The 26,160-nt window shown below is 58.3% G+C and overlaps 2 protein-coding genes across 22 annotated transcripts in view; one reads left to right on the top strand and one right to left on the bottom strand.

Annotated features, from left to right (window-relative positions):
- SNED1 (sushi, nidogen and EGF like domains 1) overlaps positions 1-21,816 on the top strand; it is an 81,687-nt gene extending 59,871 nt beyond the window's left edge. For 2 of the 11 annotated variants that reach the window (XM_042239401.1, XM_042239369.1), the window contains 10 exons: positions 959-1,142; positions 2,890-3,002; positions 3,769-4,050; positions 5,098-5,242; positions 5,313-5,395; positions 6,136-6,291; positions 9,906-10,022; positions 10,526-10,616; positions 15,487-15,567; positions 15,983-16,422. In XM_042239401.1, coding sequence (XP_042095335.1) covers positions 959-1,142; positions 2,890-3,002; positions 3,769-4,050; positions 5,098-5,242; positions 5,313-5,395; positions 6,136-6,291; positions 9,906-10,022; positions 10,526-10,616; positions 15,487-15,567; positions 15,983-16,115 — 1,385 coding nt within the window. In that variant the 3' untranslated portion in view covers positions 16,116-16,422. The other 9 variants (XM_042239392.2, XM_042239387.1, XM_042239382.1 and 6 more) reach the window with 9 other exon arrangements.
- Positions 21,682-26,160, bottom strand: part of LOC101102694 (transcription termination factor 4, mitochondrial) — a 41,957-nt gene continuing 37,478 nt past the window's right edge. For 8 of the 11 annotated variants that reach the window (XM_060398368.1, XM_060398353.1, XM_060398359.1 and 5 more), the window contains 3 exons: positions 25,593-26,076; positions 23,200-23,384; positions 21,682-22,534 (listed from right to left, as the gene is read on the bottom strand). In XM_060398368.1, coding sequence (XP_060254351.1) covers positions 22,187-22,534; positions 23,200-23,384; positions 25,593-26,076 — 1,017 coding nt within the window. In that variant the 3' untranslated portion in view covers positions 21,682-22,186. Of the gene's footprint in view, positions 26,077-26,160 lie in introns of all 11 variants that reach the window. The other 3 variants (XM_042239471.2, XM_042239475.2, XM_042239451.2) reach the window with 2 other exon arrangements.

Genomic DNA, 26,160 nt, shown 5'->3' with positions numbered 1-26,160 from the left:
GTGGCTGGCAGGGCGGGGCAGGGGGCGCAGGTGGGCACAGGCTGGTGCACAGACACAGGTGGGCATATACGGACAAGTGAGCATGGGCGGGCAGGTGGGCACGGCCAGTCATGGGAGCAGGACAAGCGAGGCAGGCCTGGCCCGCCGGCCAGGTGAGCGGGAAGACGAGGGTCCTGGGGGGCAGAAGGGAGCACCTTCTCGGGTCCCTCGGAAGGAACGCGGCAGGCACCCTGCAGCCTGCGAGGATGCCCACAGCCAGGACGCTGACGGCCAAGTGTGAGGAGGGACGAGGCCTCGGGACGGGGTGTCCCGGGGAGGGACAGCACAGGGGGCCAGGAGGGTGGCCCCAGCATGTGACAGAAGAGCCTCGGGGGCTGGGGGCGGGCAGGGCCATCCTGCTTCAGAGCTTGGCTTGAGCGAGAAGCACTTTTGAGGCTGCTCAAGGTGGGCTCTGGAAGGAAGACAGCCTCCCCCGTGCCATCGGGGTCGGGGGGAGGCACCACCTCCCGCAGACCAGGGCTCGGCACTCTGGGAGCCGGGGCGCCCTTCTCAGCCCCCTCGGCCCGGGGTCTGCCCCCTCCCCTGGCGTCAGCGAGGCCTCTCCTGGCTTCTCCCTGGCGGGCCCCCGGAGCCCCCAGATGGGGCAGTCAGTGCCTCCAGCCAGCCAGGGAGCCAGGAGGGCCCCACCCTGCCCCCTGGCAGGCCAAGCCCACGCAGGGCAGTGCCTACAGCAGCCCTCTGCAACGCCCCCACCCTGAGGCAGGGGTCCAGGGCATGTCCACCCGTGCCCGGTCCCCGCCGGACTGAGGGGCGCCTTCAGCAAGTCCAGGCTGGACGGGCGTCTCTGCAGAGGCCACTCTGCAGGTCCCCAGGGCCCCTCCCGAGCCCCCTCTCCAGCCCCGGCCCCGCCCCCCGGGGTGAGGAGGGGCCACACAGACTGCTCGCCCGCTGTCCCCAGGACCCCGCCCCATCGAGGGCCTTGAGGTCGCCAACGTGACAGCCAGCGCCATTTCGGTGCGGTGGGCTCTGCACAGGATCCGCCACGCCACCGTCAGCAGCGTCCGCCTGTCCATCCGCCACCCTGAGGCCCAGGAGGAGCAGTCCACTGACGTGGACAGGAGTGTGGACAGGTTCACATTCAGGTAAGAGCAAGGGTGCCCTCTCCCCCCGCCCCACCGGGTTCCTGCCGCCCTCTCCCCCCCGAGCCCCTGGAGGAGCAGGGCTGTGCGATCAGTTCCGGGCCGCACCGCGGCCTCGCCTCCCACGGGCGCCAGCGTGCCCGAGAGAGCAGGGACGCTCTGAGCAGGGACGCGGATGGCACCCCCTGCAGACAGAAGAAAGAGGCCACCGGAGGCCAGCCCAGAGTCCCTCCAGCCCAAGTCACCAGACTCCTTGGAGAAGGCAGGCACCCCTGGGCTGCCTGACATTTTTACTTTGTTCAAATATGTTCAAACCTTAAACTCGTGAAGGACAGGGCAGCCTGGCGTGCTGCAGTCCATGGGGTCACAGAGTCGGACACGACTTGAGCAGTTGAACTGAGCTCAACTGAAATTTCTTATGCGTATTACACATTATATACCAACAGAACTACAAAATAAAATTCAAATGAACATCAGTCATTCAAAATGACTGAGACAGACATTTCAGCGGCGCCACAGGGAAGCCTCAGATCCCCGGCCCAAGCCCCCAGCTCAGGGACGCTCCCAGACAGCGGCCCACGGTGGGCCCGCGAGCCACCTTCTGAGCCAGGCAGGGAGGGTGGACAGTGCTGGAGGGCGTGAGGAGGGAAGGCGGCAGCTGTGACGTTCCCACCAACTTCCTGAGCCTGGGACCGCAGCTGTGGAGGTAGACTCAGGCACAGCTCTGCAGCGCCCAGCCTAGAGCAGCCACGGGCCACGGCTGGGAGGGGGGCTCTGGAAGGCGGGCAGGCCACCGTGCTGCCGCACCAGCACATTTCCGGTTTGCAGTCTTCTCTCCACCATGTCTCCTGTGCCCTTCTGTCCAGCCGGATGGCCATCTGTGCTGGACACCACGCCCCCTCCCCTTGCCTGTGGCTCCTTCTGCCCACTCCCCAGGAGCAGTGGGGCAGAGACACAAATGGGGTCCCCAAGGCCATCCCCACATTCCCGAGGGGGTTCCCCAAGACTTAGGAGATTCAGGACAGAGAAAGGATACAAAGCAACATCAATGAAAGGAAGAGGTGGGCGGGGGCAAGTCACAGACCACGTGTGAGCTTCCACAGCCCCTCCCCACACAAGACAAGCTCTCCCCACATCCCCAACATACCCCATCCCTGCCACCAGCCAGCAGGTACTTTCCTGGGGAGCCACGCAGACAGACAGCATCCAGGGCTTTGACTGGGCAAGAAGGCAGGTAGAGTCATGGGCACCTGAGCCTGGAGAAGGTTCCAGAACCCCAGAGGAAGGGATGCTCAGCTGGCAGGAGCCTCTCTGTGCACAGACATTTAGGGGCAGGGAGACCCTCTCCCCCCGAGGGCACTGGGGACCCTCAGAAGTCCCACCCCAGGGCCAGCCTCGTGGGCAGCCCTCCCCAGGGTGGGGGTGGGGGTAGGGGGGCCGGCCTGGTAACCCTTTTCCTTCAGTCGCCCTAAGCTGGCCTCTGCTGTCTGAGCACCAGCTTCCGGCCACACTGCAGCCACCCCGGGCCTGCGTCCTGCCCAGCACTGGACAGACAGGCCAGGGAGGAGCTCAGCCCAGCTCTCAGGCCACAGCCTGGCCTCTGTGGCGGCTGCCTGGCCACCAGCCCTGGGATGACTCCCGCCCGGGTCACACCGGCCCCGGGACGGCCCCCGCCCGGGTCACACTGGCGGAGCGGCGGTCTGAGAGCAGAGCCATCCTGTTCCTCTCCCCTGGCCTCCGTTCCCCACAGGGCCTTGCTGCCAGGAAGGAAGTACGCCATCTGGGTGACGGCCCTCAGTGGGCTCGGGGGGCAGGAGCACCGCACGGAGAGCCTGGCCTCGGCCCCAGTGCACGTGTGGACCCGTGAGTAGAGGGCGGGGCTCAGCTCCCTTCCGGAAGCTCCCCAGCCCTGCCCTCGGGTTCTGAGTGGCCGCAGCCCCAGAAAGCTGTCCTGGCCACCGGTACATGTGCCCAGAGGTGCCTGGGAAGGCGACCGCAGGGGGCTGGGCAGGGCCTCTGCCGGGATGACCCCCCCTAGGCCGCCCTCACTGTGGGTGCTCCCAGGTCCCTGCCAGAGCAGGGTCACTGAACAAGGGCCGGAGGAGAAGACCGCGAGGATGGGCAGGCTGTCCACCCGGGCGAGGACACCCGGCCCTCACCACCCCCCGCTCCCCAGCACACGGGCTGTCCAGGCACAGGAGGGGCAGTGAGCGGGGGTGGGGAGGGCAGGGCCTCACCCAGTGGGACAGGCAGACAGCAAGGGTCAAGTCCTCACTCTGACCCTGGGTGTGGGGTCCCTGGCCCACCCTCTGCCCATCTAGCCCACTCCCCTACCTACATCCCGGGAGAAGGTGTACGTGGCCAAGCTCAGGGGGATGGAAAATGCCATGCCGGCAGGCAGCCTGATGGAGTGAGCTTGGGGGGTGCCTCACCGGGTGCCTACTGTTGCCAGCCCTGAGCAGCTGCCAATGCCCCTCCACCCGTCCTCAAGGACACAGTGAGGTCTGCGACAACGCGGTCTGGCTTCCAGCGAGGCTTCAGCACTCCATGTCAGATCTTTAGAGTGTGCCCTGGACAGAAAACCCCACCAGCCCCCTTCACTCCCCTCCCCTGCTCCGTGCTCACCCAGGGCCTCTGCCGCCAGCCAACCTGACCGCCGCCCGAGTCACAGCCACCTCTGCCCACGTGGTCTGGGACACCCCCAGTCCGGGCGCCTCTCTGGAGGCCTACGTCATCAACGTGACCACCAGCCAGAGTACCAAGAGCCGCTACGTCCCCAGTGGGAGGCTGGCGTCCTACACGGTGCGGGACCTGGCGCCCGGACGGCGGTACCAGCTCTCGGTGACGGCCGTGCAGGGCACTGGGGCCGGCCAGGTGCACAGCGAGCCCGCCCACCTGCACTTCATCACCTGTGAGTGCGCCCGCCTCGGAGCGCCCCCCCGCCCCCGACCCCGGCCCAGCCGCGCTGCTCCAGGCATGGACAGGCCTCCCGGGGACAGGCTGTGCTGGCACGGCGCTGCGCATGCACGCGGGGCGGCCCTGCACAGCTGAGCTGCGTCAGCTGGCCAGCGTCCCGCCTCCCCTCGTGCTGCCCGCCCCGGTGGGCCCTGGACGGTGGGCAGTAAATACAGGCCTCACCTGAAAACCGGCGCCCACAGGAGGCAGTGGCAAGACCCGCCAGGCTGGTGGCGTGGAGGCGGGCCCAGGGAACAGCACCCCAGGGAAGAGGGCAGGACAGCCAGTGGTGGGAGGGGGAGGCGGTGGGGGCGGGGCGGGGCTGGGACAGGCAGGAAGGGGGCGCATGTGGACGGAGGGAGGCGGGAGCAGCTGGGGAGAGAGGCCCAGGGCCACGGTGAGGTTGCAGGTCTGCTCTCGGGCGCCCGGGAGGCCCGCCTGCCCCACGGGGGTCTGCACAACCCCCTTACCTGTCCCAGCTCACAAAACAGTCTATCTGGACGGTGAGGTGCTGCAGGGAGGTGGGCAGCAGGCTGGGCTCCCTTGTCTCCTGACCCAGCAGCCTGCCCGCGGGGCACGAAACACACTTGCCCTGAGACACTGAGACCAGCTCAGCCCCAGACCCACCGCCAGGCGGACAGGGGAGGTGGGGCCCTCTGTGAGCTGGTGGGGAAGGGTGTGCAGCTGAGAGGGCAGCAGCCCGGGGCTGTGGCGGGTGGCACCCACCCACAGAGGAGCTGCCCCCTCTCTCGGGGTGTGAGGGCTGTGGGCCTCAGCCCAGGTGAGTCTGGACGGGGCCCCAGGGCCTTGCCTCACCCGCAGGTGAAGAGCCTGGGCCAGGGTGAGGGCTGGAACCAGCGCCTGGACAAAACCCAGGCAGCAACCACAGCTCCTCCGTGGGCAGAGGTGGGGCTGGGCTGGGGTGGGGCACCCCCCCTTCAGCCGTGCACAGGGGAGCCCCAGACCAGCCCACAGAGCCACCCCTTCCTCTGCCCGCCCGCAGCCCCGAGGGACAATGCTGACAGACGATGGCACCGTGACAGCCTCCCCCAGAGGGCGCTGAGAACCCGCCCGGCCCCCGCACGCCTGCCCGAGCTGCGCCTGCTCAATGACCCCGGTGCCCCCACGACGCCGACCCAGGCCCCCAGGTGCCTGCCTCAGCTGCTGCCCCCAAGACCCCGGCCCAGAGTCCCTGCTGACCTGTGCTGACTCTCGCAGGTTCTCAGAGCTCGTGGACGGCAGAGGACGAGTGAGGGCCAGGTTCACCAGCTCACCCAGCAAACGGGTCACTGTGAGATCACGTGAGTGGTCAGGCTGACCCGGGTGGCCTCCTGTCCCCAGCTGGACAAGGGACGAGGCCCCTAAAACCTGGGCTTTGAGACCACCCCCAGTGCCCAAAGTGTCCCCAGCAGGGGGACCCAAAGGGGTCAGAAGCCCAGGACTCCAGGGCCTGTGTGAAGAGCCCATGCCACCCGCAGGCTCCCAGGGAGCCTTCCCAACACAGCTGTCCATGCAGAAGGGACAGGCTGCCCGCAGGCACCAGAGGTGGCAAGAATCCTGTTAGGAGCGCGTCCGCATGAGGACAGCCCCCAACGAGTGCTGCTGCGGGCGTGCAGGGTCCTTCGACCACCGCACCAGCCTCACAGGCTCTAGCAGGGCCGAGCGCGTGGCCTGGCTGGGGCAGAGGAGATGGGGAGGAGGCGCTGTGGCCCCGAGGGGGTGGGAGGCGCAGGGAGAGGGCAGCGGGATGCGACGGAGGGGCCTCAGGGTGAGGCAGCACGCTCAGCTCTCTCGGGCTGCAAGTGACCTTCACCCGGCAGCACCTGCTGAGGATGGGCAGGACAAGCTGGGCTCCACCCGGAGAAAAGCTGATCCCACCCGAGGCGGTGCCGAGAGCCACTCGGTCCCGGCCACACCAGGCACTGCAGACGTCCCTGTGCCCTGAGAGAAGCCCCTTTCCGGAAGGAAGGCGGCCCCAGGACGGGCCTGGCCGCCAGGAGCGGCTTCATGGTCAGCACTGTGGTGTCCTGATCTCTCCTAGAGCCCACAGCCCTGGCGCAGCTGGAGAACACGGATGCGGTCCCCACGCCGGCCAGCCGGGCCCTCCAGCTCCCCGAACGTGGCGGTGACAAGGACGTGGAGAGCAAGTCAGCAGGAGCGGGCTACAGGGCTGACCACCCTCAGGGGCCTGAGGACGGTAGGTGAGGAGGGGGCTGCCCACAGCGAGGAAATGGCCAAGCACCCCACCTGCCAGGGGACCCAACACAACAGGCAGGCGGGCGGGGCCGGGCCTGGGGACTGCAGCCGCTTGGACGCTGGGTGCTCCCTGCAGACACGCCTGCCTCCCCCAGAGATGTGTGTGGGCACACGGCAGGAAGCCAGCCGCGGGGCGGGCTCTAGCTGGAGCGTCACCAGGAGGCGGCCGCTACCCGCGCTTGGCAAGCAGGGCCCATCCCCCCGGGCATGCATGCTCACAGGGCACCTCCCCACTGGGCAGCGCCAATAGGCTGCGTTGCTTCCTCAAACCCAGAGCCCCACTCTGCCTGTCCTCCGGTTCTAAGCGTCGGGGCTGTGTCCCTCTGGGGACAGCTTAGGGGCACGGCCCTTTCTCCAGGCCACACCACAGGCCCAGACTGGGTTCGCCCATCAGCCAGCGCTCTGAGAAGGCGGAGCGCCAGGTGCCCAGGGTGCAGCCTCACCTGTGAGCCCCAGGGTACCATGGACACCTGGGCACACCCAGGCACCTGCGCCAGAGGGTGTCTGCCAGTGGAGGCTCCCGGCCCCACAGTCCAGCACGCACCTGATGAGGCCTGGGTGAGCCGCTGAGAGGCGGTCTGTGGCTCAGATGCAGAGGGAAGACACTCGTGTGGCTGGTGTTTTGTAAGTGAAAAGCATTTTGCCCAAGGGTTTCTGTTGTGTCAGCCCTTTTAAATATTAGATGCTTCATTTCACAAAACTCAGAAACCAGAGGGGCATGAAATGGCCTCTCCTGGGTCCCCTGGAGGAGAGACCAGGGGTGCTCCAGGCTGGCCCCAGACGCCACTGCTACCTGCAGTGTTCGCTGACGTGGAGGACGAAGCCTTAAAGGTGTGAGATGCTTCCAGGCGACAACAGCGCAGAAGCTCGCCAGTGGCCTCCAGGGGACAGAACTAGTCCTGGTCTCTGGCTCCCCGGTGGCTCAGACAGTAAAGAACCTGCCTGCGATGCAGGAGGCCTGGGTTTGATCCCTGGGTTGGGAAGATCCCCCTGGAGACAGGCATGGCAACCCACTCCAGTACTCTTGCCTGGGAAATTCCATGGACAGAGGAGCCTGGTGGGCTACCGTCCATGGGGTCGCACAGAGATAGACAGGACTGAGTGACCGACACTTTGGCTCCAGGCAGGCTTATGATCAGACAAGGCCAGCCCTGTCTCAGTGAGTCTGATTGGTTAGCTTTTGTTAAAATAACGGCCGTCAGCCCAGGCACCCACCTATGACCCAGAGCCCAAGCTGTGAGCAGCCTCCTGCTGCCGTCCTCCCGGGGACCCACAAGCCCCGTTCCGTGCCGCTGTCCTCTCTGCCCGCGTGGTCCCTGAGCACAGCGGGCTCTCCTCGGCGGTGGCATCTCGCCCGCCTCCCGCGCATGTGCCCTCTCCACCCAGCACCTGGCCCCCCAGGAGCTCACTCCAAGGGCTCCGGGCCGGCCTGCTGCTGCCAGCAGCTGCTCTGGGCCCTGCCCACGGCTCCTGCCTTGGGATGTGGAGGCGCCCATGTGGAGAGCCTGCGCTGTCTTCTGAGGGGGCCACTGGGCTGGCTTCCGTCCAGCAGCAGGCAGCGTGCAGGGTTGGCTGGGTTTTGGGATCCTGCCAGCAGGCTGGCTGTGAGCGCACACTGGGCCCTGGTGGGTCTCCCCAGGGCCGGCGCGGTCAGCAGCTCACCACGGCCCCTCCTGTGTCCCACTGCCTGTCTGCCCTGGGCCTCTCTATAAAAGGCTTGCTGTCCCGTGGGGCCATCTGGGCACTGCCTGCCAGGGCCTGGGCTGTTCCTGGCGCTCTCAGCCTGCCAAGGTCCACGTGGAACTTTCTGTGGAACTCTACAAGCCCCCGAGCCCTCGGCCTGGAACACATGCGAAGGCCGGTTTCCCTGGGTGCAGGACTCGGGGCTCACAGTCCCCTCGGCTCCTCGGCCATCTGTCCACAGTCGTCTGTGCTGTCCCTGGTATCAGCTGTGCCCTTGCCTCCTTCTAGAATAATCTGCCCGTTCTCTCTCGAAGCTGTCAGACTTCTTTTTCTCAAGGAAAGGATGCCAGGTGCCCAGGGTGCAGCCCTGGGCACAGCTCAAGCCCGTGTGGCATCTGCTCACCAAGCAGATCTCCGGGTCAGGGCCCCTCCTGGAGGAGTCCCAAGATGGCAACCTGCCGTCTGGGAACGTGGAGAGAATGTGGGGGCTGGTTGGTCTTCCTGTTTCCCGCTTCTCGCCCAGGACAGCTTCTGGACTGTGTGGGTCACATCCCACGGGAGCCACCTCTGTCCCACACACCGGTGGTCTGCGGGCAGGACCTGAGCCTCCAGACTCCATGATCTTTCCCTGTACAGGAGCCCACTGCCCCACCGCAGGGCACAGCCGCGTCCTCGTCCCTAGCCTCTGTTCAAAACAGCCTTCACTTTATTTACTTTAGTGTGTGAGATGATGAACTCGGGAGTCAGTAGACCGAGGTCACAGAAGGCGGGACTCTGGTGAAAGCCCCTCTGCTGCACACAAGCCCGGGCCCAGGGTCCCAGGCATGGCACAAGCCTCGGCCAGCCTCTCAGAAGCAGGCACGTGGTGACTCTGCCACCTGGACTTGGCAGCGAGGAGCAGCCACTGTGATTCTATAGCAGTAGCACTGTGCTTACGTGAGAAGTCGGAGTGTCTGTGTACTGGACGCTTGCTGACGCATTTACAGGTGAAGTGGCTTCTGGGAACTGCTTTGAAATTCTCCAACTAAAGGCAGCAGATAGAAAGCGGCGGTAGATGAAGCCAGCCTGGCAGATGCTCCTAGCTGAAGTCGAGGAGCGGTCCACAGGGTCCTCCACGCCCGCAGCTCCCCTTAGCGCACCCGGAAAGACCAAAGAACGTGGAAAGCTGGAGGGCAGAAAGGGGCGAAGGAAAGTGAAGCAGGCCCGAGGGGGAAGGGGACGCAGCCGACAGAACCCAGGAGGCCACGGCGGGGGGAAGCGGGGGGCGGTGGGGTCTGCCCAGGCAGCACCTCACGGGGAGGCTGCTGAGGGGACGGCAGGGGAGCGGCTGGATCAGACGGTGGACGCTGAGGGGGCAAGGCCAGCTCTGCCCCTCCCTGGCAGCACCACTGGCCGGCCTGCCTGCAGCTCCCGCCATGCCGTGCCATCAGGAGGCAGACAGTGGCCGTGACACAGAGGCTGCCTGGTCGGGACTTGGGGACATGCACTGGAGAATGAGGAGGGCTCTCAAGGGTTGGCCTCTGCATTCCAAGCAGAAGAGTCCCAGGCACAGGGTAAAGTCAGTGGAAACATGGGGCGCGGGGCACAGACCAGCAGAGGGCAGAAGCCTCTCTGGAAGTGAGCAGAGCCCAGCCGTGATGGGAGCCGAGGGCCCAGGCTCCTCCGTCGTGCGACAGCTCAACACTGAGGCCAGAGGAACCGCTCCGCCCTGCCTCCTCCGCTCCCCGGGCTAAGGGGCTCAGGGCAGGCTCCCCTCGGCGCTCTGACCACCCCTTGGGCCCACTGCTGTCGGGGACAGCAGGAGGCAGCAACGGTGATTCTTCCTGGCCCTCCTGTGGGGCCCGAGGCTAACAGCTCATGACCCATTTGCAGACGCCCCTGGGAACTGCTCAGAAAACCCCTGTCAGAACGGAGGCACCTGCGTGCCCGGTGAGGATGCCCACAGCTGTGACTGCAGCCCAGGGTTCAAAGGCAGACACTGTGAGCTCGGTGAGTTTGGAACCGCTCCCCCTTGCCTGTGGGCCACCAGGGCCTGGCCTTGAGATGCCTGTCACAGTCGGTTCAGACAGGGGCCCAGTCACAGCACCCAGACCTCCAAGTGCACGGGCAGTGAGCCCCCAGGCCTCCCACTGCCCAGATAGCAGGGGGCTCCGGGGACAGTTACTCTGCGGGGACAGGAGGTGAAGGGGGGGAAGAGGGCCCTGCCACCCTCAGACTTCCGGGAGCAGGACAAGAGGCGGATGGACAGAAGTTCCCACACCAGACACACAGACCTGAGGCCCATCAGGCCGAGACTCTGGCGAGCCCAGAGGGAAAGCAGCCTGCAGGCTCCCAGGACCCCAACCCAGAGCAGCACCTGCAGCTGCTAAGCAGCCGGGACAAGGACCCAGCCCAGAGAGCCAGAGGGCAGAAGCCGGGACCACAGTGGCTGCAGGGCGAGGGGACGCGGCTGCGGGCCCCTGGTGAGCCGCAGCCCTCCTCCTCTGTGCCAGCAGCCTGCACGAAGGTGCCCCAGCCCTGCACACGGCTGTTCTCAGAGACCAAGTCCATGCCGGTCTGGGAAGGAGGCGTCTGTCGCCACGTGTAAGTCCCCGCTCCCCGCCTTCGCCGCGCCTGCAGCGTGCTCCTGGCCCTGAAGTGCTTCTGCCCAGCCCTCACAGCACCCTGAGCTCCAGCGCGTCTGGCGCTGGCCCCTTGCCGTCTGTGAATGCTCCCCCCTGGCGCTGGCCCCTTGCCGGTCGCGCCGTCTGTGAATGCTTCCCCCCTGGCGCTGGCCCCTTGCCGGCCGCGCCGTCTGTGAATGCTCCCCCCTGGCGCTGGCCCCTTGCCGGCCGCGCCGTCTGTGAATGCTCCCCCCCGTCCCACGGGCTGTCCTTTGGTTCTGTCGCTCGCTCCTAAGCTGTGCGAAAGCTTTTGAGTTTGACCAGGGCCCATTTGTTTGTTTGCTTTTATTTCTTTTGTCTTGGGAGACTAAGAAAATATTGTTTCTATTCATGTCAAAGATTCTTTTGCCTGTGTTCTGTTCTAGGGGTTTTACAGTGTCGTGTCCTACATTCAAGGCTTTCAGCCTGTCTGAGTTTATGTTTGCATGTGGTGTGAGGAGCCGCTCTGTGGTTTAAATGGAGCTATCCAGCTGCAGCAACACTGCTGGCTGAAGAGCCCACCTTGGCCGCTATCTGCTCCTGCTTCCTTTTTCCTACATTAACGAACCACAGTGGTGTTCAGTCACGAAGCTGCGTCCGGCTCTGTGACCCCCATGGACTGCAGCACGCCAGGCTTCCCTGTCCTCCACTATCCCCCCGAGTTTGCTCAAACTCACGTCCACTGAGTCAGTGATGCCATCCAACCATCTCATCCTCTGTCCCCCAGTTCTCCTCTTGCCTTCAATCTTTCCCAGCATCAGAGTCTTTTCCAACGAGTCAGCTCTTCACACCAGGTGACTAAAGTATCAGAGTTTCACCTTCAGCATCAGTCCTTACAACTATTATTCAGGACTGATTTCCTTTAGGATGGACTGGCTGGATCTCCTTGCAGTCCAAGGGACTCCCAAGAGTCTTCTCCAACACCACAGCTCAAAAGCATTAATTCTTCTGCACTCAAGCTTTCTTTATGGTCCAACTCTCACATCCAAACATGACTACTGAAAAAACCATAGCCTTGACTAGATGGACCTTTTTTGTCAAAGTGATGTCTCTGCTTTTTAATGCTCTGTCTAGGTTTGTCATAGCTTTTCTTCCAAGGAGCGAGCATCTTGGAAATTTCATGGCTGCAGTCACTATCCACAATGATTTTGGAGCCCAAGAAAATAAAGTATCTCACTGTTTCCCTTTTTCCCCCATCTATTTGGTTGAAGTGATGGAACCAGATGCTTGCATGTCGAGCTTTAACCCAGCTTCTTCACTCTCCTCTTTGACCCTCATCAAGAGGCGCTTGGACTCTTCTGCTCCTGCCATCAGGGTTGTGCCATCTCGTGTCTGAGGTTGTTGATATTTCTCCTGGCAGTCTTGACTCCGGCCTGTGAGTCATCCAGCTCGGCATTTTGCATGATGTACTCTGCACAGAAGTTAAACAAACCGGGTGACAATATACAGCCTTGACGTACTCCTTTCCCAATCTGAAAACACTCCATTGTTCCATGTCCGGTTCTAATTGTTGCTTCTTAACCTGCATTCAGGTTTCTCGGGAGGTAGGTAAGGTGGGCCTGGTATTCCCATCTCTCGAAGGATTTTCCAGTTTGTTGTGATCCACAGTCAAAGGCTTTAGCATAATCAATGAAGCAGATATTTTTCTGGAACTCTCTTGCTTTTTCTGATCCAGCAGATGCTGGCAATTTGATCTCTGGTTCCTCTGCCTTTTCTAAATCCAGCTTGTACATCTGGAAGTTCTTGGTTCATGTACTGCTGAAGCCTAGCTTGAAGGATTTGAGCATTACCTTGCTAGCGTGTGAAACGAGTACAGCTGTGCAGTAGTTTGAGCATTCTTTGGCACTGCCTTTGAGATTAAAATGAAAACTGACCTTTTCAGTCCTGTGGCCACTGCTGAGTTTTCCGTATTTGCTGGCATACTGAGCACCGCACTTTCACACCATCATCTTTTAGGACTTTAAACAGCTCAGCTGGATCCCGTCACCCCCACTAGCTCTGTTTGGAGCGATGCTTCCTAAGGCTCACCTGTCTTCGCATTCCAGGCTGTCTGGCTCTAGGTGAGTGAGCACAGCATCATGGTTATCTGGGTCGTGAAGACTTTTTTGTACAGCTCTGCTGTGCGTTCTCGTCAGCTTTTCTTAACCTCTCCTGCTTCTGTTAGGGCCGCACCGTTTCTGTCCTTTATCGGGCCCATGTTTGCATGAAATATCTCCTTAGGATGCCTAATTTTCTTGAAGAGATCATTCTCTAGTCTTTCCCATTCTACTGTTTTCCTCTATTTCTTTGCATTGTTCACTTAAGGCGTTCCTATCTCTCCTTGCTATTCTCTGGAACCCTGCATTCAGTTGGGTTTATCTTCCCCTTCTTTGCACCTCTTATCAGCTATTTGTAAGGCCTCCTCAAACAACCATGTTGCCTTCTTGCATTTCTTTTTCTTGGGGATGGTTTTGGTCACAGCCTCGTGTAAATGTTACAAACCTCCATCCATAGTTCTTTAGGCACTCTATCAGATCTAACCCCTTGAACCTATTTTCACTCCCACTGTATAATCATAAGGGATTTGACTTAGTCACACCTGAATGGCCTGGCTGTTCTCCCTACTTTCTTAAGTCTGAAGTTCGCAGTAAGGATGTGTGTGGGCTCGCTTCTAGGTTCTCTGTTCTGTCCGACTGGCCTGCATGTCTGTTGCTGTGCCAGCACTACACTGATCTGATCGCTGCAGCTGCAGAGTGTAGGCTGAAGCCTGGGGTGCACTTCCAGCTTTGTTCATTATTCTCGGGATTGCTCGGCAATTCTTGTTTTGTGGTTCTACGTAAAGTTCAGGATTATCTGTCCTAGTACTGTGGAAAATCTCATAGATATTTTGAAAAAGATTACGTTGAATCTGTAGACTGTTTGGGGGAGTATAGCCATTTTAACAATGTTAATTCTTCCAATCCAAGAGCGTGGGATATGTGTCCAGTTCTCTGAATCATCTTTAGTTTCCTCTATCAACGTTTCAGTTTTCAGCATATAGGTATTTCATCTCCTTGGCTAAGTTTATTCCTGGGTGGTGGTTGTTTTATGTGATTTTAAGCAGGTTTTTTTTTTTTTTAACTCTTTCTGATATTATCAGTGTAAAGAAACACAAAAGACATCTGTAGATTAATCTTATATTCTGCTGCCCTGCTGAGGTCATTTACTAGTTCTAATAGCTTCTGTGTGCAGACTTTACAGTTCCCTACAGAGTGTGATCTCATCTACAGACAAGGGCAACTCCCCCCCTCTTCTTCCAACCTGAACACCTATTTCATTTTCTTGTCTGAGTGCTGTGCCCAGCGTTTCCAGTACCGCGCTGAATAGGAGCACTCGGAGTAGGCCGTCTTTGGCTCCTTTATTGTCTGACTTTGGCAAGGCAATTCAGACAGACCCTTTGAGGCCTGTTTTAGGGTGGCTTTAGCACAGCTTTATTCCGGGGTTCATCCTGCCTCAGTTTTAAAGCAAGGCCTTTCCGGGATCTCTGCTGCTCTGCAACAGCCTACTGTTAATCCAGACCTCCCCACTCTGGCTCTGGGTCTGTCCAGCTCCTCCGTGTTCCCCACTGCCCACTTCTGTCCACCCCGTGCACGCACAGCTCCATCTCCAAGGGGAGCCCTCTCCAGAACTCTGGGGCTCTTCCTCTGCACAGCCCCTCCTTGCTGGACTCGGACCCACAAGTTCTTGCCACCTCTGCTTCCCCAATTCCGATCTCGTTTCACCAACTCAGTGCAACCACTGCTTGGATTCCCCCTCAACCCACCACAGCCCAAAAGTGCCCGCAGGCGGAGTTTTAGCATAGCCACAGCGCTCGTCCACTCCCCTCTCTCGCTCGTCGGCTCCCCTTCTCTCCAGGCCAGCCCTGCGCTGCTCTCTAACATCCGAGAAGACTTACTTCCTGTGTCTTGCCCAGTTCTCCAGTTGTTCACACGTGGTTAATTCCAGACCCTGCCATGGCCAGGTGACTGGAAATGGAAGTCTTAGCTAAGGCTTCAGATCCTAAAGGCTCTCCTAGGCTGCGCTCATGAGCTGGGGTTTCACCCACTGAACTCCCTGGATCTCTTTCCAACAGCTCCAATGTTCCAAAAGCTTTAATGTCTCATTTGTTGTTCTCTATAAACTTGTCACAGAGGCAGGATAAGCATCCCGTTTTATCTGAAACAGGCTGAAGTTCCAGAGGCATCTCAGCGTACACTAGTTACCAAGGCAGGGCTGGGGTCTCCTGTCCTACATATTGCCCACATCTAATGCCTGCATCTCCAAGGTTTCTCCATCAACTTCCCAGAAGAGGACAGTCTTATTGTCTCAAAGCTTTAGGGCCAAGTAGCCTGTCTCATGGAGAAGGAAATGGCAACCCACTCCAGTATTCCTGCCTGGGAAATCCCATGGACAGATGAGCCTGGAGGGTTACAGCCCATGGGGTCGCAAAGAGTAGGATACAGCTTAGTAACCAAACAACAACGCCGCCTATCTCAAGCAAGACAGGCCTCTGGAACAGCAGGCTCCGTCTCCTACAAGCCTCTGTCAACACTCCTCAGGATGTACACTTAAAATGGGCATATCTTATTTTATGAAAATTATACCTTGATAAAGTGGTTTTAAAATTACATAATTGTTATGCTGACATCTTAACACATCTACAGGAGAAAGTTTTATTAGGAATGAACAGCGTTCCTTAGTAACAGCCTTCCTCGGAGGCCTGCCCAGTTCCTGGGGGCTGGTGCGGCCCAGGTGGAGGAGCTGGGCAGCATGCCACCGAGCCCCCGGCTTCACAGAGCTCTCTGGTGACGCAGGTATAAGAGAGTCTACAAGGCGCACCCGGACACCTGCTTCAAGGAGAGCTGTGAGAGCGCCCGCGCCAGGGCCCCAGACAGGTGCGTCCCAGGCAGGGGCCGAGCTGTGCCCACGGCGGTCACTAAGCAACGGGGCCAGGGTGGCCCTGCTGACTGGGGCTGGGGGATGCCACAGGCCACGGCTAAGCCCGGCTGCCAAGATGTAAAGCCCGGCTATGTGCATAGCAGCACAGAGATGGGCGCCGTGGGCATGGGGCGTGCTGGTGGGTCACAGGGTGGGTGCCGTGGGCGCTTACATGGTGGGTGGGGGTTGGGAAGATCACAGGGCAGGCGCTAGAGGGAGGTGCTGGGGGAAGTCACGGGGTGGGTGCTGAGGCATCACTCTGGTTATGGAAGTTCACACAGTATCTGGCACTAGTGTTAAGAAGTGTTACTGACGAGCCCAATTATATAAATACGGTAAATCTCTATTTACCTGTTATTCACTCTCACCCAGGTCTTTCCCCAAAGGGGTCAAGGTAGCCACAGATTATACAGTGCGCTGCCCGAGCACAGACGGCAGAGTCCAAGCCTCAGCCACATTCTCCAGACCAGCCAGGCGCCACAGGCCCTGGGTCTCGCGTTCTTGAGTCCAGGCGAAGCCCCGCTGCCGCCTGACCCGAGCGCATCGCCTGCCTCCCAAGACCCCGTCCCCCACACCCCCATTCACTCAGGCCCAGCAGGCCCCCGCCTGCCTTCACTCCACGACACCCACGCCAAGCCAGGTGGGCGCAGAGAGCAAGACGCTAACCTGTGTGCTCATCTCACTGACCGCACTCCCAGAGTGCAAAGCGGGTGAGCTGAAGACAAGACAGTCTCAGGACCGAGAGCCGGGGCTGAGGCGGCTGCCAGGTCCCAGGGACACGCTCTTTTTCACAAACCACATTTCTCCAATCATTTCAGGAAGCAAAGTGACAGTCCTACACTGAAGAAACCCTGAGGTACGTTCCCTGGGCCCGCAGAGCTGCTGGGAGGTCTGAGGAGCGTCCCAGCACCGGGTCCTCGGGCGGGCTGCCGTCTCCCCATGCAGCACTGTGTGAGAGACTCTCAGACCATAAGGTTCCAGAGCTCCCTAAAGGGGCTAAGATGAGTGAGGAGAATAATCCTGAAGGCCTCCCAGCAGACAGACATTTAGCCCAAATACACTGAACCCCTCTGTCTCGAACAGCAGACACACGCCCTCCCCAGTCACCAGCAATGGCAACGGAGGGCTGGCTGAGCTCTCAGAGGCTGAAGACCACCTGCCTCCGGGAGGCAGGACTGGCGGGCCCGCGGGGAGGACCCTGAGGCGCAGCCTGGAGCCAGAGGTGGAGGGGCTCCAGAGCACCCAGCCCTGCAGGGGCGGCCGCTGGGGGGACCTGACCTCACAACGGGGGCTCTTGCACTGGGAGCCCAGGGCTCGTGCACGGCTCTCAGAGAGCCTGAGACGAAAGGGACCTTCTAACACTATTGTTATTTATGCCAGCATTTTCCAACCTCTTTTGGCAATTTAGCCCCCTGCGACTCCCACCTCCCCACACGGAAACTCTGAGCAGGTCTTCTCAACAGTCTAGAAGATGCTGGGCTAACCCAGAGACCCACCCAGCGCCTGACACAACTTCTTGTCAACATGACGCCACTGGGAATGAAGGAGGCATTCTGGCTGGGCCAGGGCAGCTGGGCACTCGAGAAGCCCGTCTTCCCGGTGGTACAGGAGAGGCGGGAGGCAGCCAGGGCAGAGCAGCTGCACACACAGCCGCCTGTTAATCAGAGGCCTTCCCAAACACCAGGAGCAGCAGAGCCCTGCAGGCCCAGGCTGACACTAAAGCAGATCTTGGAAGGAGGAGGCTGGGCCCACGGGCGGGGCAGCCACGTGTGAGCAGGAACCCGTGACCTCAGGCAGGCGTCCCCCTACCCCCTCCGCCACAGACTCAGAAGATGCACTCCAAGGCTCGCGCGAAGCTCACCACCCACAGATACAACTGGAGTGTGAGATATTGACACTGCACTAAGCCACCTGAAAGATGATATATTGTATTAGAACTCATCCAGTGAATCCATTTCTATAAGAACAAGTCAGAAATTCTCAACTATTAACTTATCAGATACTAGCTTTTAGAATACCTATTTTTAAGACCTATTCTTAGGGGCTTCCCTATAGCTCAGACGGTAAAGAATCTGCTTGCAGGGCAAGTGAGCTCGGTTTGATCCCAGGGCAAAAGGAGTGAGAATCCACTCCAGCCTTCTTGCCTGGAGAAGCCCATGGGCAGAGGAGCCCGGTGGGCTGCAGCCCAGGGGTCACAGAGCGTCGGACACGACCGAGACCAGCGCTGCACCACACGACCACTGCTGTGCTTAGCACGCCGGGAAGCACACCGGAGCAGGGACGTTCACTCCTCTGCCGCAGCCCGCTGGGCTGTAGTCCAGGGGGTCGCGGGGCGGGACACGACTCAGAGACTCAACCACACAATTCACACACAACAATCATCCAAGACCCAAGTGCAAGCACTCATTTCAAGAGAGAGAGCAGGGACAGCCCATCTTCAGAGGGGATCACGGCATCACCAGATGAAGGGAGCAGCCTGCAGACCTCGGAGCCGAGCTGTCCCGCACACCAGGGCGCAGCTGGTCCTGCACAAGCCTGCCCCACCCCCCACGTCAGAGGGGACGAACCCCGCAGCGCGAGGCAGGGAGGGGCGAGCTCTTTAGGTCCTCTGGGGGCAACAGCCCAGAGCCTCTGTGTGAAGAGGAGTGAATACAAGTGCCTTCCTCCTCACACCCGGTCTGTTTTCTCTTCTAAGGACTCAGGATGTTCCTGCTGCATTCCATCAACCTCACGCGTTTCTAAAGCCCAAGAAGATGAGGTCTAAAATCGGACTGAAAACAGCGTCCTGGCTGGAGTCAGTGGCCTGAGCAGCTTCTCTCCTCTGGCCTCTGGAAGACAGTCGGCCAGGCCAGGCAGGCGTCAGCCACAGGCAGGGAGACCTCCAGGACAGACCCTCACCAGATAGAGCCCAGGCTGCTCTAAGCGAGCACTGCACACACGTCCGCCCCAGGGGAGCAAGGCTGCCCGCCAGGAATGCTTCTGCAACCTTCAGAAACCAGCTTTCAGATTCCAACATCAGAAAAGGATTCTCCCCTTAGGAACCAAGCACCAGACTGAGGAGGACCTGCTATCTACAGCTTCCGAAGCGCAGGCCACAGTGCTGGGAGGAGGCGCAGAGGTGAGGCACACTGCCAGCCCTGCGGCCGGCTCTCCCCCGCCAGCAGTCTGTGCTGACCGTATGTGACCCACCGTATGGACCAGCTGATTTTGAAAGAGAAAATGATAGCAAACACTAAGGTGGAGTTTAAACACTTTTTATCTACAACTTTTTCCATTAAAGTCAGACAGTACTTGGGGTCTGCGAACCAGACGGTCACTGTGGCAATGACTTAGCTCTGCAGCTGCAGCACAAAAGCAGCCACAGGCATGTGACTGACGAGGGATGGCTGGGTTCCAATAAAACTTTATTTACAAAAACAGGCAGAGCCAAGTCGGCCCAAGGGCCATGCTAAGCTCAGCCCTGGTCTTTGAGGCCATAGGCTTCAGCCTATCCCTAGGATGACAAGTCCCACCCAGGCACCAAAGACCTCAAGGGTTTCAGGGAAACCTCAACGTTTCAACCCCACTTGGAAAGCCACAGCAGCATGCCCACCAAGCACAATGGGGCTCCTCCCACAAGCCAGGCGATGTGGAGAGGCACGGCTGGGGAGGCTAGGCTAGATGCTGGGAAAGGGCCCCCTGAAGCCACGACTCAAGCAATGCCGTTGGGGGCTACGAGGCAGTAGGCACCATGTTCCACGCCCTCCTCCTTCACACGCCGACCACCGCATCATCCTGCCACCCCGCTCTCCAGCACACTCCTGACCTGCACTCCTCCTCTCTGTGGATGAGGTGAAAACCAAAGCCGCAAAGCCCACCTCACATCGTGCTATGCATTTTAACAGCCAACCCAGACCGGAGCTCAAGCCCCGGGCACCTCCCAGTGACTCGGCTCTGAGGCAGCATTACAGCCCAGAAAGGCCTCCTTCCTTCCAACTTTTATAAAAAGCTTTTCACAGAGCTGTATTTTAGCCTCTTAGTCACATTAAAGTTCTGTGTGCACACGTCTGCGTATCATGCGTTCTGTCATTGTCAGCAAGGACAGCTCCACTGCACTCCCGAAGGTGCCCCGTCTCCAAGGCCCACCTGGGGAAGACGGCAGAGAGCAGTCCCAGGGCCGCGGCGCCGGGAGAACCGGGAGAAAGCGCACACACACTGCTGACCTGCGCTGGCGCCGGGCCCTGCCGCTGCGCCCACAGAAGGCACGGCGCCACACGCCAACGGCGAGACCACTGGCACGTGCATGGCACGCTCCACGGCCACGGAACAACCTCAAGCCCCTCAGCCACAAGGCCAATGTGCTCCTGTTCTGACCTTAGAAGCCGCTGTTCCTACAAGAAACAGTCTACTGAATCCAGAGTGTGGTGCTGTGTTCTTATGATTAACCCATTTTTATGTCTTATAAATTATATCTCTAATAGAAGACTTCCTGATGCTAAAGGAATTATAACTTATCCTTGAAACATTACAGATGAGCCACTGCTTTTTCCCACATGGCTCCTTCGTCAAACTCTAATGTCATCCTTGGAAATCCTCAGAGTCCACCCAAAGAAATGAGTAAAACGGAATCAGAAAACTGTCAGGGGCATACACGGTTCTGTGTGGACATACAAGGAGCAGTCATGGGCTGCAAGGCAGTCTTGTGCTAATCAAAATGTGGACCAGCTGACCACACGATCGAGCTTAAACGTACGATTCTGTTGGCCCCAAACGGGGAGCACAAGAGCAACCCCCAGGTTCCAGGGACAGTGCCAGCCACCAAAAGGCCATACAGCACAAGAGCACAGGAAACCTCCTTCCCACAGCCAGAGACGACGGTGAAGACGAAGCCTCCCCTTCCCCCTGCACGAGGGCTGACACGCTGCAGACGGGGAGAGTACGCAGCACCTCACTGCCCCCACCGGCACCCCAGTAAACAAGGCTCCACCCAGCGTCAGCCAACCTCCGCAACTCTGCTGGGTCAGAACTGCTGCCGCCGCTGCTGCACTCCTGTGTGGAGGGACTCGCGAGCCGCTGGCCTTTGCAGAAAGCGACTCTGTGCAGCCGTGCTCCGGCACGAGCCTGGAGGCACAGCCGTCTGCTTCAGGCGCCAGTCCCCAGAGTAAAACGTAGCTCCAATCTCCCAACAACACCCCAGCACAGGGCGGAAAGGAACTATCGTAAAAAATCTTTTACATAAAAGAGAAACAACACAAGCAGCCCATTTAGAATCTTAAGTTCTCACTAATCAACACTGTCGTGTTTGCTAGAGGCGGCCTGAGAGCAGCATCTGAGCCTCGGCGCTACTGCCTCTGGGCTGGCTCAGCCTGCTGCAGGCCTGTCCTGAGGCCGCACGCACACCCTCTGGTCCTAACAACACAACTGACCCCAGATGGTGCCAGGCCCCCCCAGGAGTCAGGATCACCCCAGTGAGGACTGCCACCCGACAGGACCTACAGTCTCTGCAGGAAAAATGAAGCCAAGTACCACGAGTCTCAGGTTTGGGGCACATCGCCAAAACTGTCTTTTGTAGCATCAATGCTGTGCCAGCCAGCCCGTCCCCGGGGAAGGGCCCCCAGAACATGTAGTGACCCCCCATTAACCCCTCGCCAAGCTTGTGCCCCCAGGGCTGGGCCTCTGCCTCAGAGATGAGCCCTGGTGCGCACTCCCAAGCCCATTCCCCAGCCCCAGCTCCTCAGAGCTGCTCCTCAGAACCTCTGGCCTCCCCGAGGGGACCACCTCTGGCGCCATGGAGCTCCCTGCAACGATGCCAAGCCCAGCCCCCGGCCCTGGCTCCAGACCCCAACACCCCACGACCCTGGCAGGCGCGCGTTCTCCTCTGGCCGCAGAAGCCCCGTCTGCACCGTGTGCTGGCATGCTCCAGGCCAGCACTCCAGAGCTGCCAGAGACGCCAGGACTGGATGTGGCCCCTGGACCGAGCTGGCACAAAAGCAAGTTCCTCCACTGGTCAGAGACGGGCCTGTTATTCAGAAATGCAAAAAGCGCCCCTTCACAGTGCCGGCATCAAGAAACTGTGCAGAACAAACCATACGTCACCAGTCAACGTTCTTTACTCTGCTGTACACTGAACGCAATTACAAAGCAATAGTTTTATTTAAAAACATGAGTATTTTTGTGGACAATCTGCTACTTGTTGTCATTAAAATAAAGTGTTGTGATGTGCTGAGGCTTCACTGTCTTCTCTTTGTCACTAGAAGGATGTAAAATGACTCCTGAACCAGAAGAAACATCCCCACCCTGTCACAGAATTATCACCAACAGATGGCAGAGAAACAGTAAACCCCTCACTTCAGGAGCTCCCAGCCCGTGACTCAGGATGGAGCGGGCCCTCCACACCAAACCCGACCCATCGAGCAAGGCATCTGCTGCTTAGCTTGGCCTGTCTACCTCTCAGCTGATTGCTAAACATTCTCTCATCAAAAGACCAGTTTAAGAATAAAAGATACCCTGAGAAGAATGAAGTGAAGCTCCCAAGAGCTTTGAGGACATTAAAATACCCTCTCGCCTCTCTGGGCTCCCTTCACTCCAGTCCACCCATCACAGCTCCTGCTCCTCCTTCTGCCCCTCCTCCTCCTCGTCCGGACTCTCCTCGTCAGCCACGCAGCCCTCAGACTCCTCTTCTTCCCGGGCAAATAGTTTCTTAAAAACCTCAAACTCCTCAGCAGAAGAAACCGCTGTTCTGGCCAGAAACTCAGCTTCTGAAACTCTGAGGATGTCCTTCAGTAAAGGGTTGGGGACCTGTGTCTGCCCCTTCTTGTCAGGGGTCTGGTACCGGCCCAGTCGCTCCAAGAACACGTGCCTCTGCTTGATCTTGGTCACGGGGTACTGCAGCAAGTCCGTCTTCACGATGTCCACGTGTTTAACCCCCATCCTGAAATAGGCATACTGGAGACACAGACGTGGTTAGGAAGGCAGCTGCAAAGGGCCTGGTGGGTTCCTAAAGCGCAGCCAACTGCAACTGTCCAAAAGCACTCGGAGAAACCTGACCAGTCCACAACGGCAGAGCACTATGGTCCCCAACACCTGCCCGATGGCCGACAGCTTTCAAAGCATTTTCAAATTTATATCGAGAAAACCGCAGCAAAAAATAAAGGGCAGGAAGGAGAAATTAAGTTCCGTTTTTCTTCATGGGGTAAGAAAAACGGGGAGCATGAAAAAAATAGGTAACCAATTCAGAAAACATCTAGGATCTGACCTAAGCCATCAAAATTGTTACCACAAACTTCAGAACAACCTTCATGCTCATGTTTCTAAGATCAACACGCAAAACAGATCCAAAAGACAGAAAGGCTCTAGCTGGTTTTAAATCAGGTATTTCAAGCAGAGGTCTCACATGAACTCTAAGAATGGGCCTGAGTCTTCCATTATTAATGGCAGAAAAGTAGCAAAAGGTCTTTTACCTGTAGCAAAGAAGACTCAAAACTGCATTCTCTGGCTGGTGTGAGCCAAGCGGGTCTAATCTTGACCTTGTCCGCTTGCCCAGGTGAGTCAGCTGACCCTGCCTACACTGAAAACCTGCTGCTACCCATCACACCGCCAGTCAGTCTTACCTGAAATTTGTACTCCAGCTCACCAGGGTCCTCCCGAAGAACATATGGGCACCTGTGCAAAATCTCGGTGACTTGCTTTACGGTGAAAAGGCACTTCTCCTTAAGGACCCCAACAATGCCTTCGATGTCCCGCTGACGCATGGTGAAGACGTCAGGGCAACAGTAAAGCACCCTCTTTAATTTCCCTGAAGATCATTAAAAAGAGCAAGTGCATCATTTTAGGATATTCCAGAAACCCAAGGGGCCAACCACACCTAAATCAAGCCAGAATTTAAAAAACAAGCAAGGATCCTCTCCTCCACAGAAGGAGTGCCAGCTTCAGATATGTCTTCCCAGGAGCACTGTGGAAACAGAAGGGGCCAGAATGACTGAAGCCCCCAGTGACGCCCTCTCACTTCTCACTCCCCACCCCCCTCGGGGAGGCCTCTTTCTGGCCCCCAGCTGACAGGCACCTGCTTCATATGCTAGGGCCCCTCCTGCCCTCCTTGCCTAGAAAAGACTTTCACAGGGATGCACTGGGAAAGTCAGACAGGAGGGTGAGACAGCAGTTTCTCCCACGCTGGGGCTTTGAATTCATGTTTCCTCCTGCAATAAAATAGTCCTTGAAACATTCACAACCAACATCTTTAGACTGAGGAGCTGGAACGCAATGAAAAGTGGTTCCACAATAATAGGGTAATAATAACAGTAAGAATCCTGATGCACAACCACAAAGACTGATCTCCAGGTTAGCAGAGTGATCACAGGTTTTATCCACACTAAGGCACTTCTGAGGGACAGAGGCTCTATTAGTAACTGCATTAGGAAAATCGGTGTAAACTGAGACTATCCCAGGCAAACTGGGGCATGTGACCGTCCTATAGATAACTGAGTAAAACTCAGTACCTAGAAACTAGAAACCACTTAAATAAACTGTTAAATCTCCCTAACAGTTGAGTCAATGTCTTGATAAAACATACTCAGGAATGAATTTCAGTGTTTATCTTTGCAGCTTAAGGTCACGCTGAGCTTGCTAACTTATAATGAAGGCACGTAAGGTGTTAGGATTTCCCAGGTGGTGCTCGTGGTAAAGAACCCCCTGCCAATGCAGGAGACAAGAAATGCGGGTTCGACCCCTGGGTCGGGAAGGTCCCCTGGAGAAGGAAATGGCAGCCCACTCCAGTATTCTTGCTTGGAAAATCCCATGCACAGAGGAGCCTGGTGGGCTACAGTCCAAGAGGTCGCAAAAAGTCGGACCTGACTGAAGCAACTGAGCGCAAGGACGGTGTTAAGCCGAGCCTTTCAGATTACACTGCACCAGGTAATCTGTTAGGGGAAACACACACCATTACCTTTTGCTCATCTAGAGAAGAGAAGGAGGCCTGTAGAGATCCTCTGAAATCTGGATTCCCAACCTTCTCTCCCCTTTCCCCATCCCCAACAGTATTTCACCAACAAGAGACAAGAATGAACAAAACAGTGGAATTCCTCTGATGAAAGTAGGTAGGGGTCCTTGGAGATCCTCATGAGCCCCTACCCTCCTCCTCTAGAAAAGCCCAGAAAGAGACCCAATGGGACTTCCCTGGCGGTGCAATGGATTAAGAATCTGCCTGCCAATGCAGGGGACACGAGTTCAAATCTGGGAAGATTCCACATGCCTCGAAGCGACTAAGCCTGTGCGCCACAACCACTGAGGCTGCGCGATGCAGCCTGCACACCTAGAGCAGAGCTCGTGCTCTGAAACGAGAGAAGCCGCTGCAATGAGAAGCCTGTGCACTGCAGCCACAGAGCAGCCCACGCAGCGGTGAAAACCCAGCGCAGCCAAAGAGAAAATCAGTCAATCTATTTAAAGAGAGAGAGGGAGCCAGTGAACTTCTAGGATTTGGGGGGAGTGAATCCTGGCGGGGGTGGGGGGTGGATGGTGGCTGGGGAACGGCCACTCCACCTGTGTCCCAGGAATCTGGGAAGATTTCACATTTCCCATTAAATGGAGACACCTGACTGGAACCCAAGCCTTTACGGGGAACTCTAAGTCTCTGGCTTCATATGACAGAGACACAAAGCACTAAGCCCACCCGGAGTCAATTAAGCATCAAAGAGCACATACAGACACAGGAGCCAACGCCACACCTTACCGTGTGCTGGGCCCACAGCACGCGCCCACCACCGTTCTAGATGCCAGAGCCCCCACAGTGAGCGCACCAGACAGGAGTCCAGGCCGGTCACTCAGCTCCCCACTCCCTCCTGCAAGGCCCTCTGCGGAGGCCACTCTGCCTCCTCACCTCTAAGCCAAATCACACATTCCTCTCAAGGACTTTCTCCCTGCAGAAACCTCCTCAGTCCACCTCACCAGGCTATTCAGACTCCAGCTCTGACTCCTCAGCACGACATATAAAATCCCCACCACCTCATACCTTCTCCAAGGCCCAGCTTGCGCAGGTAACTGGAGCGCTTCTTCATTTGCATCACAGGTAGTTTCAATAACTGAGGACTTTTCTTCAAGGCCACACACACAGGCTCTGGATTCAAACCCAAAAGTATTAATTCTGAAATGATGTCCAGCATCTGTTGAGGGTGGGTACCTGGCTGTATGCTGAGCAGTTCATTAACATGGACATCACTAAAACCCATGTCCAGGAGGGAACTGACAAACTTCTCTTGCAACACAGGAGTTTTCTGCTTCTCGAGGAGGCGCTGAATCAGCCCTGTTGTGTGCTCTGGTTTCTGCGCACATTCTTGGGGTTTGACAAAGGATGACTCCTCAAGGCCCCCTCCATTTGAGACTGTCATTAGTTTACGCAACAAAAAAGCAGTCGTCCTTTTCTGTCCTCCAGGCTGAGGAGTCTGCCTAGTGAGGAGGGCCCAGGTAAGGGGGGTCAGGCGGTGCCAATCAAAGACCTGTAAGACACAAAGGGAATGAATTCCTCATCACACCACTGCAACGGACACCACAGGGTTTCCGGGTCAGGGTCTTTAGCTCCT

The sequence above is a fragment of the Ovis aries genome, chromosome 1 (genome assembly GCF_016772045.2).
Source record: "Ovis aries strain OAR_USU_Benz2616 breed Rambouillet chromosome 1, ARS-UI_Ramb_v3.0, whole genome shotgun sequence".
In the NCBI taxonomy this organism is placed as follows: domain Eukaryota; kingdom Metazoa; phylum Chordata; class Mammalia; order Artiodactyla; family Bovidae; genus Ovis; species Ovis aries.
The sequence above is the reverse complement of the archived record's forward strand: the minus strand, read 5'-3'. Positions and strand labels throughout refer to the sequence as shown.